This window comes from Pseudochaenichthys georgianus, chromosome 3 (assembly GCF_902827115.2).
Source record: "Pseudochaenichthys georgianus chromosome 3, fPseGeo1.2, whole genome shotgun sequence".
NCBI classification, from domain to species: Eukaryota; Metazoa; Chordata; class Actinopteri; order Perciformes; family Channichthyidae; genus Pseudochaenichthys; species Pseudochaenichthys georgianus.
In genome coordinates this window covers 7,026,320-7,047,351 of record NC_047505.1, presented here as the reverse complement: position 1 = coordinate 7,047,351, position 21,032 = coordinate 7,026,320, and the positions used below count along the sequence as shown (strand labels likewise).

General features: G+C 40.7%; 1 protein-coding gene across 4 annotated transcripts in view; it reads left to right on the top strand.

The window, feature by feature from the left end:
• The first annotated feature begins 2,591 nt into the window (after positions 1-2,591).
• Positions 2,592-21,032, top strand: part of ano1a (anoctamin 1, calcium activated chloride channel a) — a 98,748-nt gene continuing 80,307 nt past the window's right edge. For 2 of the 4 annotated variants that reach the window (XM_034105966.2, XM_034105959.2), the window contains exons 1-2: positions 4,915-5,304; positions 17,723-17,874. In XM_034105966.2, coding sequence (XP_033961857.1) covers positions 5,262-5,304; positions 17,723-17,874 — 195 coding nt within the window. In that variant the 5' untranslated portion in view covers positions 4,915-5,261. Of the gene's footprint in view, positions 2,671-4,914; positions 5,305-17,722; positions 17,875-21,032 lie in introns of those variants that run through there. The other 2 variants (XM_071206120.1, XM_071206122.1) reach the window with 2 other exon arrangements.

The window sequence follows — 21,032 nt, the reverse complement described above, 5'->3', positions numbered from 1 at the left end:
AGTACGCTTGTGAGGAATTCCACACCAGACCCTGAACGCGGCTCTGGCTGAAGTTGTCTTTCATGCCTCAGCTGCAAAAAGATCTTGTGGCTTCAGCATCTCTGTGTGTACTGCATGTGGACTTATCAGTTTCAACACTCCTCATGCACCATCACTAACTAATAGAAGTGATGTGTTGTTCCAAAGAGGGTTGGTCCAGACTCAGCAGCTTCCTTTTTGTATCAGGAATCTTAGCCAGTCCTCTTGCCTGCTGTGCTGTGTTGTGCAGGCCCCATCTCCATGGATGATAAAGAGAAGAGAAGAACCACTATCGTATTAAAAAGGGCTTTTGTTACATGACGGGATCAGAACATTAAAGCATCCGTGGCCCATTGGACCAATAACCGTCTTTTATAGCAGTGGTCAGATCTTTTAGTGAAGCTTTCACATGTGGTTTTGAAATAGCACCTTCCAGCTGTTAATCAAATCTCAACATGCTATTTGATGGTGGCTTCACTTAGTTGTTGCACAGTGTAATTTGTATTTGTTGAGTGCTTTGCCTGTGGTGTCTTTATTGTCTGCACTGTAGGAGCTGATGTGGGGGCAAACAATGTTTCCCAATTGGGTATTAATAAAGCTTTCTGAACTAATAAAGTCTAGCACGATCAGAATCAGTTGTAGACGTAGAAACAGTAGTGTATTAGCAGCAGTAATATTAAAGATAAACGTTACTACCCAAACTACTGCTAATGCAAGTACTACTAATACTAATATGAATTACACATGCGCACCTCAGAAAAAAAAGGCAACCTCTTTGCTGATGATCATCAGAAAAACACAAAGTACAAACACATTTCTACTTTTATATTATTCCTTCCTTCCTGCAGCAGTCAGTCTTTACCACCACCACGGCTCCTGGAAGACCCCCACACACATAACTAGACACCTCTGTTGTGAAACGTTTTTTGTTTTATATAATAATGTGCATGCCCTTCCTAATAGTGTTGTATTTTTTGCCTCTATCTTCAATGTTGCTGTAACAATGTAAATGTCCCCTCTGTGGACTGAAAACAGGTATTCTGATTCTGAGGATCAGTCTGGTGTCTTTATCATTTCAAATCTAGTCAGAAAGTTCTGCGAGGACGAGGAGTGACCAAACTGATTCCAAGTCTGACCGATATGTGCCTGCTGAATACAGGAGACATACAGGTGACACGAGGGAGGTCTGTCAGCCTGCTCACAACATGTACGCCATCTCAGCCGAGCCTTCCACATGATTTAAGAGGAAAGTCCTTCAATGTATGTGTTCTTTTGAAAAGAAGAAATGTCTTCACACTGAGTGCTATACAATAATGCTACAAGCTCAGGAGGATGAGGAGCCTCAGCTAACTCTTTAGAAAATAGATCAGATGTATTCTGCTCAACAAAGGACATGTTATTCAGTTATAAAACTGGTTTGGGATTATAACTATAAGTATACTGGCGCATCATCTGTTGTTGAGTTAGTTGGACTATCTAGTATCCTATACCAGACATTTCAATTATAAAATACAACTTTTTCCTCTCTAATACTTACAGAAGTATCCAAAAAGTATTATTATAATATAAATCATAAAATCCCCCATAAGCAATCTGAAACAGAATACCTGTTGTAATCCACCTGAGGGGCCGGAGGGGTCCAGATTTCTGTTTCCAGACACTTTTATTCCCACGTTTAAATTCAAGCTGCTACTTTTCAAATATATCCCATTACAGTTACTAGTTACGTGTACAATCATGTTGTCACCTAATCTGAGTATCAAAACATAAAAGTAATGCAACCTGATTACTTTCCATTACTTTTGTATAACATAATTTTTCCAATGCAATGCCGATAAACAAGATTAATTAAATGTGTAGGAACATGGAAACCTACAGCAGGAGGCCTTAATGTTGTTTTACTGCTTTAGTCAGACAGATTCTGCTCTGCCACATGCTAACACACACACACACACACACACACACACACACACACACACACACACACACACACACACACACACACACACACACACACACACACACACACACACACACACACACACACACACACACACACACACACACACACACACACACACACACACACACACACACACATTCATTTCCCACTAATATCTCTGTCTGTTTTTAAAATGGCTTGTTTCCCTGTGACTTCAGACACCACTCCTTCTCCCTCAGACTGTTCAGAGGAGGGGTGTGTGAAAGCTCCTGGCAGTCTAATGCAAGTCCACACATGCCTGCATGGGAATGTCTGCCTCACCTGAGGAGACGTAAGGATTGTCAGGATGGGGCATTAACATAAGAAATATACCTGCAGATATCTTAAATCCCACAATAAAACCCAGATGCGCGTTTCCGGATCTTACAGGATGTGTCTTGTATGTTTAATGTCCACTTTGTTATCTTTTGGCTCCTGGCCAATCAGCACTCCCGTGTTTTTACTTACATCGTCACGTTGCATAACCCTCCAATGACTTCACGTTCTCCCGCAGCCTCACCGTGGGCGGAGAGACTTCACCTGAAGAGGCCAGAAACATTTCCTCCTCCGCCCTGTCTGCCCCAGGTGAGTGGAGAGAGTTACCTGGCTAAAACCTGCAGCTATCGCTCTGCTTTCCATCGGAACGGCTGCTCTTCGACTCTGGAGAAAAGGTAAATACCCATTTCATATTCTTCTCAAAGCACTCCTTTAAATGTACCCGACACCTTTGCTTGTTTTACTTCTCCCTCATTCATTTGCTCTGCGTGTAGACAGTGGACACCTTTCATTAGATGTGCTGCACCTTAATGTGACAAGGGGATGATTTGGTGTGCCGTTTTGAACCTTAGTTTAAAAACAGAGAGGACTTTATTTGGGATTTCCCTTTACACGCTTGCGTAAAGCCTCTTTGGCGCGCTGTGTCCGGAGGCGCAGTGTCCACGAGGAGGTTTCCCCGTGTGTGTGACTGTGCCAAGCCGGGTCTACTCATCGCTCGATCTATGATGAATACTGCGTGGGAAAGGCTGTAGATATGATGTGGCCACTATGTTCCACAGCATGATTTAAATGCGCATTATTTATCATCCACTCACTGCTGGTGTGAGTGGATGCGCTTTTCCTTTCTTTCGTCCTTCAGTTAGATGTGTACAGAACGAACGCGTCCTCCAAGTGACAGCAGGCGGCCAGTCAAAAGATAGGTATGCAGATAAAGGGAGAGGAATCATGTAACATGTATTTAGTGTCTGTTGCTATTGGGACATGTAACAGAACGTGAGAGACATTTAGGACAGTTGTGTTCTCCATAGAAAACGAATACACTATTAATCCCACAAGGGGATGTTTAGTCTTCACTCGTTTTTAGAGAACACTAACCCTGAAATACATACACATGTTCAGGATTGATAAACACTCCCGAAATGCAACGCATGCATTAATAGAGGTATCAGAGTCAATGGGGTGCAGTTGAGGGTTTGGTACCTTGCTTAAGGATACCTCGGCACTTTTTGTGTGCGTACTTGGACTCGAACCAGTGACCACCCGGTTCCATACGGACTGAGCAACTACCTACTGTTCAGCAGCTGTATTCATGAACTTGCTTCATATTGATGCGAGACTGCTGCTCAAAGTGGTTGAAGTCATGTTGTGAGAGCTATCAGTGTGTTTCATTCTCGCGTTGCTGTGATTTGGTTTTACGAGAGACCACTACAGCCAGCGCTCGTGCGCTCTGACCACCTCGCGCCTCCTGGAGGACCCGAGCGCGAGTGGGCGACACCAGCTGGTGCAGTAATGCTTGAGACCAATGCTGCTTTCAAACCCGTAGGAAATAACCATACGTTCACACGTTATATTTAAAGTAGCTGGAAGACTAGTTCCCCATCATTTTTGTTTTACATTCAGCCATTGATTAATTATTTACACATCCTTCAATGCATACAAAATAAAATGGTTCATATTTAGTAATAAAAAAACAGTGGGTTCCTCGTGTGTGTTATCATCATATTGAAGAGTGAACATTGGGATTTTCAGAAATATTAATAACCAGTAATATTTGATAAATCTACACAGGCAGTCCCTGGCCAACTTGGGGACCCAAGCGACATTGTGAGATGAACTCTCAAAACCAAAATGCACCAACAATAATGAACAAAAGATCCAGAAAAGCGAGCCAGTCAGGAATTGAGATACAAAGATATAAGATTTTAAATGATTATTTTCAGTATAGTGTTACCTCGTTCAGATATGCATGCAAGATATGTCGTTTTTGATAAACACATTTTTCTATTGAATACTTTGGCTAACATAACTAAATTATTATTTCCTTTTTGGACCCCAACAACTAATGTCTGAATTAAAGAAGAATATGCACAAAGCGTTCCCATTTTATGATTGGATCTTGTCCCCCCCGAAAAGACCCTGAAATGAGAGGAAGTGTTATTGAACAATCTTAAGGGATTTTCAAAGCTCTAATTGTGGTTAATTCTCTGCTGAATGGTAGTAGAGGCATTTAAAAAAAAAAATCTAAACTCTCTTATCTCCACCCCCACCACAACAGTCTCATTTATCAAATCAATCCGAAAAATAGAAGGAAAAGAAATGTGTCTTAGTCTAACTAAACCTAAAAGGTGAAGTCATGTCAAAGAATTGTCCCGACACTTACCGTGGCGTTTTATGCCAATGGTTAACATGACCTAGGAATATTGCAATCCTTATCGTTATAGAAGTAGCATCCCTGCACAATTATTGTAGAAATATCCAGTTAAACAGTTTCAGTTTATCACCTGAAAACTGAAATCTCTGAGGAAAGCCGCTGTTATCTGTTTTCCTATGGAACTTGAACGCACCACCATTCTCAACAGTGTTGGCACGATTTTCGCTCAGCTTCCCCGCGCGTTATCCCTCTGCTGTGTGAGGGGATAAAACCATTTAGACAGAGAGCGTCCTCACACGAGGACAATATGTTTTAGCATAGAAGTCTCACTGTGACAGATGATGATATTCAGGCAGGAATTATCCAGAGCTTCTGTAATATTCTTTTTTGTATATAAACTAAAATAAATAGATGAATCCAGTCGTTTCAATCGAAGGAGTTATTTATTTTCGGACAGATCACACAGGGAATTTGTGACGGTCTTTCCTAAAGAATGAATTAGTGGCTCTCGGGCAGCGTTTACATGCAACAGCGCAGAAAGCCCCGCAGCACACGGACGCACGGATAGATGCTGTAGACCGCGTTCACCGGGACTCAGAGCGCCTTTTAGAGCCGATGGAGCGACAGGATGATGGGGAGGATAGTGCCGAGGAGCCGGGTAAGAGCTTTACACCTTTGGCAAGAAACGCAGGAATATGATGGCCAATATTTGTGCAGTAGGGAGAACATAGAGTTGGTACTCTATTTTCCAATTGTCATGCATGTCCCTAAATTCCCTCTGGTCAGTTCAGGAGATAGCGCACGTGCACTGGGTCTAATACAGCTGTTTGTATGGAGAGAGCAACATCACAGTGAGCCCATACAATGAGATTTTGACATTAAAATGCACATAAGTGCTACTTTTATTTATTATTTTCTCATCAGGCAGTCTCATTGAGAACATGGTCTGAGAGGGAGACCTGAAAGCAAGAAACTCTTACATCAGCTGCAAAAACACAAACAATACAAATCTACATTACAAGGAATGAAAATAGTTTGATAAAAAAATACCTGGTAATAAAGTCTCCCATTAGATAGCAAGACTCCAGTTCAGCTTGAAGTCTGTGTAAAAGGTGCACAGTCCCTGAAAACAGTGCTGCCAACGTTTGTGTCCAGGTTCTAAGGTAAAGCATTGACTGTACATGTTAATGAGAGAACATGTGCGGTAGTTTGGAAGCTGGCTTTACTGCTGGGCTGTAAGGAGCTTCATCCTACTGTTACACCAAAAACAAAAATATGTAGGGTAAAATGGCTATAGTTTGGATGGTAGTTTCACAGACGTCCTTCTATTTAACACAAGAAGTTTGATTTCTTCCATTACATGTTGTGGAATGTTGGACCAAAAACTGTTGTGGGTAGTGAGGATAGTTGGTGTGTATATCTTTTAAGATGAGTTTCAGCCATGTTTAAGTGAACAGTGATTACAACTACACATTGTGGATGCTTTTTGATTGTGTAAAGTCATTTCTAAGTCAAAATAAAACACAAGGTGTGAAATAAAATGTTGCTGATAATATGACCAATAGTATAGTGCAGCTAAGTGGAATCACTGTCATGAACATGATCTGCAGAGGGATGCTCTTTTGGTCATTCTCAACATGTGTCCATATTTCCCAGCCTTGCTCTCCATGGTAGCTCAGTTGGTTTGACACACCTGTTCGATTCTCCACATATGCCTCAGACGTTTTGTGGCTTTCTTCCAGAAGCAGGCAACATGTGCTGAATTGTTGGATAGTTGAATTATGCGGCACCCTCTTTCTTATGAAACAGAGCCATTGTGTAACACGGAAGTATTTGTGGTGGACAGGTACACAATGGGGTTGATAGATGCCAGTTCACCCTGAAATCGCAAACACTGTCAGCATGCCTTGTGATACTGTTAGATTGCTATTATATTCCATGTAAACCACTCCTGTGTAGCCAAGGCCAAGGCAGGTGAAACAAGGTTCAGCCGTTGAGTTTTTCTGCAGGTTTCAAAGGATAAAACACATACCACAGTAATTCAACTCGATATTTGTTCACTTGAATTTCACTTGGAATGCTTGGATATTCTCAATGGGTGAATACAAAAATGTATAATAATAATACAAAATTAAAAAGATTACACCGAAGCTTTCTCAGGGTGGGCTAATGAGTAAACTGGGTGGTGGCTATGCCACTGCATCAAGTTCACTTCAGGTATTTAAATGTGCCCAAACAAAACAAGCCTGTTCTGTCCTCTCACATTTACAGCGAGCTTCGCCTGAGGCTCTGTCCTGTCTGTGCCAGTTCTACATAACACCATGGAGCTCAATTATCCATTTAAGTGTCATTGTTGAGCTATAGTTGCCTTCATTTCATGTACACTTTCTAACTTCTCCTTCATTGGAAAGTTGGATGCAACAAGCCCTCTTACCTATGGACATGACTTTACTTTGTATAGCCAAGCCTCCACGAAAGATATCTCCCTAAGAGGTTCTGTGGCAGTCTAACAGCTCCTTGCTTGTGATTGAGCTTCTGAGGTAGGGCAGTCATTATGTACACCACCACTAAAGCTGGTTTTCAGGAAGACAGAAAAACTCATGTAAGTGTTTATAGGAACATCTTTCCCACTGGTTCCTACTGAAGCCATTATAGGCTGCAAATCATGTATATTCAGTCAGAAACAGGACTCAAGTTACTGGTTAAGTCTGAATGAAACTGTTGGCTGCATAACACTTCCACTAAGCATATAAACAATATAATTGTGGAGGCAATATTAATATATATATATAGCAATAGCAACAATTCATAGTCTTATTAGGGTGATAGTCATCCCGTGAGGGATCTCATCTTACAAGAATAATGATTCTACTATCCAATGTTGGCAATAAACAACTGCAGTTCAGAGGAAATTGGGCGTATTAACTTGGCATTTACTCTGTCAACAGATGGTAATGCTGGTGTCCCTATACTGTAGGTTCCAATGTATTAGCTCACCCTTCAATCTTTTTACCTGCTTCTTGTCTCTTTATTGAATGTTATCTCTTGGAAGCATTTGTATAATGTCTTCAGAAAGTTGCAGTGCGAATCCTGATTAGCCAACAAAACGTATTGGTTCGTTTTTGGAAATATGGACATTTCAAAATAACTATGGAATTGGGATTGCTTATGTAAGGAAGTCACATAACAAGTAAGTCAATGTTGATTTCAAATAATGATGGAAGCCTTTTTTGACCAAACCCAAGACTAGCCATTACCGGACTTCGGTGCTCTTTATACTCACATGTCCTGGCCCGTGATAACATCACCTAATTGATTATGATAGTTGTTAATTATTGTGCTTTACTTTTGTAGGTATAAATAAGAACAACGTATGAAAACAGCCTGTAATATTAACCAATCATTGCTCAATGATAGTTATGTCCCTATCATCAGTAGAAACAGGCGTGTGTTAACCGACTTGGCAATAAACCTGTTCCTGATTCTGATTCTTATGATGATAGTGACAATAACAAATGCACAATCCAAACAACATGCTGCTGTATTAAATAATTAACAAATGTAGACCTAATTTGTCTGACTTCCTTTAAATATTTTTTAAAACAAACCTCTTTATAGCCACCAACACGTGAGGCTGTTGAGTGCAGCTTTATAGAACCACACAGCACTGGTGGCATGGTTTGCAGTCCATTAGCTTCAAACCACTTCTTCTTCAATGTTTCCCAGGTTTTCTCCAGACTGAGAGTCTTCAACAGATTACCACTCAAACTCTTCCACACTGACATGAAGAGCTGCTTTAAAGGACCACAGGGATGGTTTGTTTGAGCTCATTAACTATATTGTTTATACTTTACGGTCTCAGGCTCGAAAATGACATTCCCAGAACAAATGACCATATCTTCACTTCTAAAAGGGGTAAATTAATAATCTTTGTTCTCAAAGCAAGGTTACATCTGTGAGTTGGATGTAGAAGTGTCAGAATCAATATAGATGTTTTTATTTTAAAGTAAATTCAGATTGAACACAGAAAAAAATGTAAATTATAGTGTCCGTCCAAAAAGAAAAAATTACTTATAGTGAAAACCACCCTTGAATGATGGGATGGTAGACTAAAAGCTTTAGGAATCCAAACTATAACATATAATAGAGAACTGCAGTGACGTGTCCTAAAACCCGGAAGTAAACTCCTTCCGGTTCCTTCGTCAAAAACCAATGCAAATTCTCCATAGGATTTTGGGAAATAGCTGGAAATAAGGTCTGTGGTTGACACACATTTAAGAGAGGGATCACGTTTTGTTCAGCCGGATAATCTCCACATGTCAACCCTACTTTTATAATTTTTGAATCATAAATCTAGTCGCCAAAAGCAAAATGCTAACGTTATGCTATAAACGAACTACAGTACAAGCTAGTACAGCAGCAGGGTCGTACGACTTCAACGTCACGCCAATTTAAGATCGTTTCAACTGGCTTGCACTGAAACTTTGAACACTTTAAATATATTAACATTTTAAACTGTATACCCCGTTTATCTAGGCCCTTTTTGTGTTTGTTTAATGTATACCACGTTTATCTAGGCCCTTTTTGTTTTGTTTAATGTATACATGTCACACTGTGGGAAACGATATTTCTGGATGTATAACACATGTAGAATTTTTGACAATAAAGCTGACTTTGACTTCCGCATGCTTGCATATTTTAACAAAGCTTTCCATTTTAGCCACACTGAATTTAACTAGAAGTCATGGCTGTGTCAATTACCAGTCTGATATAGTTTTACAAAGATGACAAGAAGAGTGTAGATAGAGGAGAGAACCACTACAAGTCAGGACACGTAAAACAGTGCAGCCTAGATGAAGGTGTGCTTACCGGTGTTGTCAGGGCTAGCATGAGGGACAAGGTTTATAGAGTCGGTGAGTAGTGATAGCAAGAGTACCGTTAACCTAGAGTTAATTTATTCACATTAGTGACATTAATTCCCATCAACGAATCCATTTTATGTGTCACGTGAAATCTTTATTACAAATATTAAACACCAGAAAACACAGAAATATCCATGAAATAAACATACAGTAGGCTATAAACAATTAAAGAGATAATTGGGAAGGCATTACAAATGTAAATATATTTTAAATAATAAAACAATCCCACCACCACAGGTATCTACAGGAGAAGAGGGAATTCTCTCCACAAAATGTGAATGCCCACGTGGAGAATGGAAATGCAGTCATGCGGCTGCATTAGCCATCTTTCCCATCCACAATTTCAGCTGCACTGACACCCCGTCAGTGGAAGAAGCCAAAGGCAGCTAAACGTACGCATTCAGTGGAGGAGCTATTTCCTCCAACCAATAAGTCATTCAACCCGCTGACAAGAGAGCCCACCTCCGAAGATCGTGACTGGCTGAGGGACAGACTCGGGGGCAGGTTCTCAGGAATTTCTTGGCTTCTCTCCCCCGAGCCAGAAGAGGAACACTACAGCTTGGAAACACTTACTGTTCCTGAAATTCTCAAATCTGTTGGGCATCAGGGACGTGAGGCAATTGTGGCAAGCATGGCATTGTCTGAGGAGCAAGAGAGGGCAATTCAGGTGGCCACCACTGGTCAGCGAACCAACCCAAACTGGCATTTGTTCAGGAAAGGAAGGTTGACTGCCAGCAACTTTGGAGCTGTCCTGAGGTCAAAGCGTGTGACTGCTTCCCTTACGGCCCCTACACACGGCGGCGTGCGTTGTCGCTAGTTCAGTTCATAGTTCATAATTCAAAATGTTGAACTAAAGTTCATGGTTTCAAAAATGAACTAATTTATAGTTCATAGTTATTTTTTCAATACGTTGCTGCGAGCTATTATTTGTCTCCTGGATGTTAATGGGCCATTTCAATTTTTACAATATCCTCAGAGGGACGTACAAGTTATTGACCTCTGCTTAAAAAAACTAAAATCACAGCCCATTCATTTCATTCTGTGCAAAGAAAAAGCAACCTCTTAATCCAGATATCTCACCATGACTCGCGTATGCATGCACGTGCAGGGTGTGGCGTGACCACCAAAACAGAAAGATAATTTATGGACACAAGATGTGTGGACATGTATTTAGTTTCCTATCCATGTGATGTGAACATGATTTAAGTGGGGGGGACCTAACCTCCTCTAGAGGGGTCCGGGGGGCATGCTCCCCTGGCAAGATTTGTTGCACTTTGAGAGCAACATTAGGAGATCTATGGACACATCTCTCAACACCCAAACACAACTGTAAGCAGATTTTCTTTTAATGTATGGATATTTGACAAATCACTCCCCTTTGAAACTGTATTCTTCTTTATTAATAACTGTCATATAGTATTTTATACCTGTTTACTTTATTCTCTTATTTTTTTTATAACTATAATGATCATATAAAGATGTGCCTTTACCTCACTGGTTGTAGACAAAGCTTCTTATATTCGTTAGCATAGCTAGCTAACCAGATGCTAATGATAACAACACAGTTATTGACTGTCTGATCAGTATGACAGATGAGCAGATCGCCACTGGGCTTTCAACTAAAGACACAGACACGCAGAAACTGCGGCATGTGTATGGACTTATCGGTACTGCAATTTCTGAAGTGCTGGAGTGGCGTTCTGGTGCTCTCCGTCAGAACTGCACCCCTGTCAGTCGAGACATATACCACGTGATGACACGTTAGGCTCGTGTTGTGTTCAAGGACCCTGACCTTGGCCAGGAAAAACAGGTACTCGCTTGTTTAATTTTTTTGCGGTCTAGATTTCTTTCATTTTTTTATTTTTTGCGTGTGTTTATAAATTACCTCGAGGGCCGTACCAAATTGTCTCGCGGGCCGTATACGGCCGGAGGCCGGACTCGGAGGTTCCCCACCCCTGCCGTAGAGTCTCACTCTGAGCGAGTGCTGCTGCAGCTGCTCTCGGCTTCGTCCATACTAATTCATTCATTCATTCAATGCTCGCCGGTTCCGCGGTTCCACATTGTTTGTTGTGAGGAGTCTGATATATTTAGTATATTTATATTTTAGTGCGACAGCCAGGGGTGACAGGCGCGTACGCGTCACAGGCAGCTTGCTGTTGCCAGATTGGGTGGTTTTCCGCATTATTTTGAAGCCTGTTTACGGTGTGTTTTAACTGGGTTTTCGGCTGAAAGGCATATGAAATCTGGCACACTTTTGAACGCCGTTATAATACAGTGCTGAGAATGAACGCACTTTTGAACGCCGTTATACAGCGCTGAGAATGAACGCGTTCTCAATTACGTTCAACGAGCGGAAATACAGTACGTTCAGTTCACGTTCGCCCAAAATATGAACGCGTTCATGAACGATCGTTCATTGAACGCGTTCAGGTACATCACTGGTTTCATGGAAGTCACACCGTCACATATAAGAGCATTAAGACATACAGTACATAGGCTAAAACAAAACATCTAAAGATATAACCTTGCACTTTGTCTCGTGAACATTTTCACTATTTTGACATCAAAATTGAACTAAAGAAATAAATGGTAGATTAATCCATATTGAAAATAGGTGTCAGCTGCTACACTAATTATAATAGTTATATTTCTTAATTCATTAAGATAAGATATTACTGTATTGATCCCAATTTGGGAAATGTTTGTGTTGCAGCAGCATAACAAGAAAAACAAAATATAAGTTATTATATATACAAAAGTATGTGAGGGATGGAATATTAAATTGAATATAAATGTAAAATGTACATGTGATTTTACGTCCAAGAGAAGCTATGGAGCAGAGAGTTCTCTGCCAGGCAGAGGTTATTTGTTATTAGTTCAATATGTCAAACTGATTTCCCTGACTACAATCTTTAGTTACATGGTGAAACGTTATGCTGCTTGTACTAATTAGACTTATCATATAAGCCACACAGGTTTTAATAGGATGTATTCATTATCTTTACTTATGTTGCGGTCTTTTCAGCAGCGCCATCTCTAAAACGGTGATACAGTCACTACCCATCATTTAAATTTCACCGAGACATGGACAAAAATGTAACGTCAGCTTACCTCATGGCACGAATCCAGACTCTCCTTTGGAAAACATTGGCCGGGAAACGATAGAACGAGCACGTTTCATGCGAGGACCTGTGGCTGCAACCCGGAGCAAAGCAACAAACCATTGCGTAGCTAACTAGTAGCGCTAGCTTTAGCTGACGTTAGCTAACGAAACGAACTGCCGAGTAAACTTGGAAAACACTGGTAATTAATTATTCTATCATTTGTAAAACTACGGTGTTAAAAACGACAATTTCAAAAATACAGATTCTAATGGTCAGATATAGATATACAGATACTAAAGATAGGCAGGTTCTTGCTTTCAAGCTGAACACAGGGGAAAACAAACTTAGCGGGAGTGTTTATGTGTTGTACAACGGCCTCGACAATTTCTGTAGTCCTATTCAGCCACTCGTTTTTCAGACACGTAAACTCTTCAAAAATCACCAGTGGGGTCACTGCTGATGTATTTAATGTCGTTGAACAAAACGTGATTTATCTCTTAAATTTGTGTCAACCACAGACCTTATTTCCAGCTATTTTCCAAAACCCTATGGAGAAATTGCATTGCTTTTTGACGAAGGAACCGGAAGTACTAAAAATGCTAATTTACTTCCGGGTTTTAGGACGCGTCACTGCGGTTCTCTATAAGTACCCTGTATCAAGATTGATGCAAAACAAGTGAAGTTTGACCTTTGTAGAGAGGTTTAGAAAAAAAAAACACTTCTGGGGTCATTTGGGTGCATTTTCCATATCTCTGGCCCCCCTCGCTCGATTTTGATGATTGACATCTCTTTTTAACCGTTAAGCCAATAGAATCGGGGGAAGTTCCTAAAATCCATCTAAACATTACCCATTGGTGAATGAGTGCTGCGCAGCCAGAATGCCAAGGAACCGGAAGTTGCGATACACTCTGGTGGCTATTACTAGCAGCTAATTAATTTTTACATCAAAATGGAATTATGGATTATCAATAATTTGGTGACAGACACATTGGATTAACCTATGGATTGACCCTCAGCAGCGTTTTTATCGTTTTAATGCCATTGAACACGACTTTTAATCAGAATAACAGCTAAGGTGAGACGATCTCCCGTGTTTGCTTCCCCTGTCGCGAGTTCTGATCGCTCAGTGATGACACCAATACCTATATAATCTGTGGAATCTCAGCTTTAATCAGGTATCTTGTATGTGCAGCTACGATAAGTAATAAGGGTATTTTTACCTTGAGTTCTGTGCCAAGTGCGTTAGCATTTTCGCTCAGGGGTCATTTAGACGCTTCTTATGAGACTTGTGTTTTGTTTCGGTAAAAATGGTTCGTACTGTCAGTTAGCTGAGTTTCTTCCCGTTAATCTGATATGACGGTAATGATGGTAATAGGTTTAAATATTAAGAAGCCCTGAGACACTGTTTTGTGAGAAAAAAACCCACAGCCCCCTCTACCGGGGGCTCTCGGGCAGGTTAAGGCTGCACCCTGTTGCATTAGACAGACTTTTACCATCAGACAGTCAGTGGTTTTAGTCACAAGGAATCACAAGGAAATCTCTGATGGATTATCTGCATTAACTTTTGAACGGCTGCAAGTTGATTCAAATTATTAATGAAATGAAATCTTAACTCAATGTATTTAACATCTGGGATGCTAAAAACCAAGTGGTCCCAAGTTGGTTTTGGTTTCTCCGCCTCCATATTGATTGTTTTGCTTCAGTCTCACAGCTCTCTTCAGTGTTGTTTCCAGCAGCAGCTGTTCAGGAAATAAACTGTGATATACACTTTGCAGTACACTATCTGCCTGGCACAAACTTCAGTTATGCAAAGTTAGCATCTAGCTAGTGAACACAGTGGAGCATTTAGCAGCTAAAGAGCCAGATATTACAGGACTTGTTGGAAACCAAAACAGAGCTTGGAGAGTTTCAACATATGTTCATCGCAAAAATAACCACAAATAAACAGAGAAGTTGACTTATTCAAAATGTACTTAATTTGTAGTTTGTTATTGTCAAAGGGCAATGCACCAGAATAGTCTCTTTGCTCAGCCTTGTTTGAGGCGCAGATGTTTGTAGTTCTCTGATGGCCCCTTGCAGAACTGATAGTTCATTTTTCATTCTGACAAAATCATAAGGGTGGTGAAATGTATCAGTGGATAGATGGTACAGCATTTTACAGTCATATGTTCTACCAACAGTCACTGAAGACCGAAATGTACGCAAACCATTCACTGTTGTCTTATGAACCCCCCCCTCTTCTGGTCTTGACGGATGATAAAGTGTCCCCAAAGAGGTTTCTACCGAAGTGGGCAATTGCCGAGTTGGCAATTTCCTCAAGGAGTTGTGTTTCTGTTAAACCTAACCGATGATAGGTTGGGATGTGTCACGTGTGCCGGATGTCACCAATGACGTTATAGGAGCGAAAATTCTGGATCTGCTCCCCCCTTTTTTTTTTTTTTTTTTTTTTTTAGATGTGGGTACGGAGGAAAAGAGAGAGGGTTTTGTTTTCTGACACTTTGTGAGTTCCCTGACACACCGGAGACACATATTTCTGTATAAAAGACATCAAAAAGTGCATTTTGCATGATAGGTCCCCTTTAACTTGTGTTTACAGGACCCAGAGAGGACGCCTTCCGAGTGTCATCTTGTTGAACGTCTGAGAACTGAGAATATCTAATATTACTAACCTCTCTAAACATTGAACACATCAGCATCGAGTTGTGTTTAGCAGTGTAACAAGCAGTTATCCAGTGATACTGATACTATATGAACACCCAGGAGAGGTGCATTCAATTGTTTTCTTCATGATGGTTCCTCCTGAGCTTTTTATTAATTAAAAGTATCCATCACGGTTGATGGGAATGTCATGATTACAGACTGTGGCCTGGTGTAAGAGAAGGTATAAATATATATGAGTGTTTTAGCCTACAGCAGTCTGTGACTAATAACCTTCATCTTGAGAGCTTCATTACACACAGAGGAAGGTGACCTTGTTGAAATGTCTGCCATTGGAGCACACTAACCTCCATCCCATAATTCTTTTCAGAGATAATACTCAGCCTCCGCTAATAATTTTGGGGATATTACAGAAGAACAGCTTGTAATATAATGGTTGAACCAGCCGTGCGTCTATCAGTATCCATGGCGACAGCTGTTTCCTGTAAATGGAGAGTGGCCGTTCATCCGTCTTTATCTGTTTATGTCTAGCCTTCCTCAGTGTGCCATGCTGCGTTTACTGCCGTCTCGTAAAGTTTGTGAGTGATCTGGGACAAGAGGATGTAAAATGTGTTACATTTATGAACCAAATTGTTACCATGGAAACAAAACGTAATATCTCAAAATTGTATTCTGAATGGTTCTTAATAATGTTTTATTTTCGTATAATAAATGGCTGGTAGTAGCATTTCCCTTGATGAGCTGCTAAACAATCCGTCTCATTTAGCAGATTATAAAAATGTGGTTTTCACATTTGGTTTGTAATATAAATCCTCACTGCATCAATTCTTGTTTTTGGATTTACTCATTTGAACTTGCCTTAAGATGATCATATCCATAAAGTTTTGCTTATTGAGGGATTACTGAATGAGTTGATCAAGAGCCTGTTTGAAACAACCTATTTTTTGGGAATTTTATGATGCTGTTTTACATATTTTTAAAGCAGTGCAACGTACTGTGGCAACACTAACTTGAAAGAAAATGCATTAGTTATCCAATTTAAAGTCAAGTACAAAACAGTTCTGCTTTCAGAAAAATAGAAGCTGCATCGTAGGTTGTCTCTAATGGTTTCATATTGCATTTAGTCATATATGTAGTCTCAGTGTGAATATTGTGTGGCAGGAAGCTTTGGCCGGGAGTCATATTCTTACTAACATGAAAGAAACACTATTGTTCAGCTGCAGGTTAACCAACAGCTGCTCTTGATGGCTCTTTTTCCCCTGTATAATGTCACTGAGAAAACAACTCGATGTAATCTGTAATGGATTTGTTTCTTTCTCATTTGATGGGGTGCACTTTTCAGTCTGTTATGTATGTGCATGTTTAAAGCCTCGACACAGGAAGATTTAGCAATATGTTTTATAATAATACATTTATTTATATTTAAGCATGCCTTTCACAATACCCAAGGACACCATACACTTCAATTAATACTCTAAGACAGTGATTCTCAAACTTTTTTCAATAATGTACCCCCTTTGAAAAAAAAATTCAGCCATGTACCCCCTGATCAACGCAACAACTATTTGTTAGGGAAGAAATGCCTATATAAAGAGGTGCAGCACAGCGCTGCACCATCAGTGTCTGATTTATTAAAACAACAACCTTGTAACTGAGAAACACTTAAATAATTTCAAATGTTTAGAATCCATCACTAAATTCATGGCAAACCAATTTTAACATCATGCGATAACACTAAGACGACATTAGTTGCATTGAACTGATCTTTTTAATAAGTTGTACAATGTAGTGAAACATGGGCTTGTGCTTCACTGAGGACCTTTGTCATTCTGACAGGGAGGCAAACTGCAGTTATTACACTTCACGTTTTGAAATATGTGTAACTCTAGTCTATTGATATAAAACCCACACTGCTCAAACTTCTTTACTTTTCCTAAAATTGGTATATTTATCTTTTTTTTTTTTCATTAACATAAAATAAATCTCACGTACCCCCTGCAGTACTCCAACGTACCCCTAGGGGTCCGCGTCCCCCATTTGAGAACCACTGCTCTGAGAGGTTCAAAGCAGCATCACATGATAAAAAACAAACAAACAGGCAAACATGGAGGAGACAATCAAAGAAGACACAAATGATGGGGACAGGTTGTTCAGAGGATGGTGAGCACTACAGTGAGGAGGCTTTTGTTGGGATCTGACTGTGGAGGATGTGTGTTGTGAGGGACTAAAAGCCTGAGTAACCATGGTGATGTATCCACTGCGACATCAACAAAAAGAAAAAGTCGGGTAGAAACAGGATATTTAGCCTGGATCAAGGGCTCTAAACTGCATGGTCAGTGCTATTGTTAGGCTAATAACTCAATTCATATTCATCTCTCTGCTCCTCTCCCAGGATCTCCGGCCCTAGCTCATGAGCACTCAGGCAGCCCACAGCAGGAGGTGTCTGGCGGCATGAGGAGGAACGACAACTACCTGCCGGTCCCTGGCGAGGAGAAGAACCTGGATGTGGACTTAAACACCACTGCCAGGAGCAACGAGTCCATAGTAAGACCCGACACCGTACTGTTCTACTGGGTGTGTGGCGTGACTTAGGGCCATTACGGAGGATCAGTCAAATACATTTTTATGAAAAGAGCCCAAAAGGTGCACATTACATTTCATTAGAACACAGAGGAATATTTTCATGGCTTTGTTTCTTGACATAGTTAGCAAAGACTTGCATGTCTCTGATTACTGTGAAGAATGCTCAAATAACAAGCCTGAAAGTATCAAGTTAAAAGTGGTCTAATATTTCTTTGGATTACCGGTTAACATTGGAGTTAGTTGGAAGCCTGGTTAGTCAAATCAAGACGCTGAAGGTTGGCTTTTAATGTCGGAATCAAACACCGAGGGGTGGGACAAAGCGTCTGTGTTTGACGACCAGGAAATGATCACCACCTGCAGTAACACTTGAAGCTGGGGACATGGGCACACAGAGTTCTAGAATACTCCTCAACTTACTAGGTAAACCTGTGTGTGTGGCAGGGTTGTGTTTAAAAAAAAAGACAATAGCAGGGACCTTAAGGTGATACCATTTCCAAAAGAGTATCATTTGACACGGATTTGTGAAGGAGGCATTCAGTTGCATGAAAGGTCAACGCCACTCCCCAAAGCCAGACTTTAGTTTTGCCGGCGTCGTGACAAGCTAAACTGCAAATACACACACGGCCCTCTCGTGAAAACAATTTATTTCTTTGAATACAAAATATGAAGTGATATTCACAATGTGCTTCGGTGCTTACACAGCGATGCAGGACACAATAGAAATGGAGAGATTTCCTGAAGATAACTCAGTGGAATCTTCACTCACAGTTGTTCGTGACACGAGCTGTGTGGTGTAATGAGCGCTGATGAAAGGTCAGGTGCACACAGCATGCCAACACAGGCTCACCTCTGATATGTGATTATGATCGGCTCCACTGTTACCATGGTGCTGGATATAAGTGATGCCCTATTATATGCTACATGTATATTGTGAACAGCCCAGTTACAGCATTCCTATTGTATGGAAATGTGGGGACTACTCAAAAGTATGTGGTGCATAAACCATTTCAAAGTGCTGACCATCAATAACTCTAACTTATGCTTTGTCATTGCATTCATAAATAACTTTTGACTCTCTACTACACCTATGCCAAAAGAACCGCTTTAATTTAGGCTATCGCCAACTGTTTTATATTTGCATAGTGTCCAGGGAACAGGAAGTCATTTGTTTTACAGAACATGACTGAAATGCAACAGGCACTTGAATATTGAGCTTGAGCAGCAGTAAAAAGAGCAGCTATGAAAGCGCCACTTGAGCTGAAGGATATTCCTGCAGCTCGGCGCCTCTCCTTCAGCAGACAGCTTTTTCATGGTCACCACAAGCAAAGTCCTTTATACTGGAGATCAAGGGTCGAAAGGAAACATATGTTCATATTAGCTCAGAGTGAGAGTGTTGCAACCTTTCACATCTTTACATTATTTATAGATTTGTATTGTGAAGATATATTACAGCCAATTGACCTGCGTGTCACTGCTGCAGCTGTTTTCAAAAGCACACAGCTGTAAAGACTGCTCACTACCTGCTGAACAGCAAACACACACATATTATCTGCTGACCCTAGTGGAGCCTTTAGCAGCTAAAGAGGCAGATATTTCCCTCAGGAGTTACACCGGAGAGTAGGGGTGTCACGGTGCGGTATGTACCTCGGTTTGGAGGTCACGGTTCGGTACGGGTTCGGTACAACAAGGAAAAGCAAAAAAAAGTCCCAAATGCATAATTCCAGGTTTGTTGTTATTTATGTTTGAACAGTAGTGCAAGTTTCAGTTTCAAAATAAGGAACATTTTGAATAATTAACTGCATTAAACAGTTAAAAACAAACCATAAACAGTACCACACACACTCAGATGGCCATATTATCTATAATGGATGATGTCAAACAAAAAGGTTCAATAAGCTGTAAAACTAAAAAGAATGTCTTGAAAATATTACATCATAAATAATAAGAAAGTGTTTCCGAGTGCATAGTCGTTGAAAAACATATGCCAAAAGCTTCCGTTATTTATTTAGTTCTCACCGCTTTCATGTCTATTGGTTTAAACCGCGGGGATCAGCTGTTGAACTGCTGTTGTCTTTTGCCGGGCTCCGGTGATTTGCAAATCTGGGTGATGCCTTCTGATATGATTTAGCATGTTTGGCGTGTGTTCTATTAGCTGTCTAACAACGCCGATCCACCACTCGTCCGATCCACCACTCGTCCGATCCACCACTCGTCCGATCCACCACTCGCACACTTCGTCGTTATTGTAGTCCACAGGGAACCCGAAATGTTCCCACACAGCTGATTTAAAAGAAGCAGGTGGGTTCTAGCTCCTACCAGAGAGTGAATGTCGGACCCACAATCATCAGGTGTCCAAAGACATGATATCACATGGATAATAATGTTCCTTTGTGTCTGCTAGATGTGTTGATAGATGATAGATGATATTGTCAACAAAGTGATTGCAGGTTGAATGATCTATTTAATATTGCATTCGCTTACTCACCACTAAAATGTGTTTTATAGTCTTCATGTTCTATTGAAGTCTGTTTCATTACAGTTATGCATGGCCTTAAGGGAGGAATTATGAAAATGTGTTGTCTAGACTTAATAATAATGAAGACTTCATTTGAATTTGGTATCTTTTGAAAGGTTTGCATAATAATACATAATTGTCTTGAAACATTTTTACAATTCAAATTAATCCGTTTTAAATCTAGGAAAATGTGTTTTATCCAAAAATAAAAAGTGCACTCAATTGTCTCCCAAACGTCGCCTCTCTGTTCATGGGACACTGAAGCGGCTGTCCATACTGATTCTGTCTGAGAATGTCAAAGCCTCGAGCTGCACTGGAGCAGACACACGGCCCGTCTACACTACAGGCATCAACAAATCTTGAAGCTGGGCGTGTCTGAGGCTTGGCGATTTCTCGCGCCCAAGGCAACCAACAACCAATCACATGAATCTCCCGCCCCCGGCATACAAAGCAATAGCAATGTTAAAACGAAGTAAACTGGATATAAAATCCCCAAACAGGCGAAAACCTACCAGTTCCACCCACTGTCTCTGCCTCCTCCCTCCATGCCTCGCTCCTCCGGTTTGTATCCCGGTAGATGAACAGAGACTGATCATTCAGCACC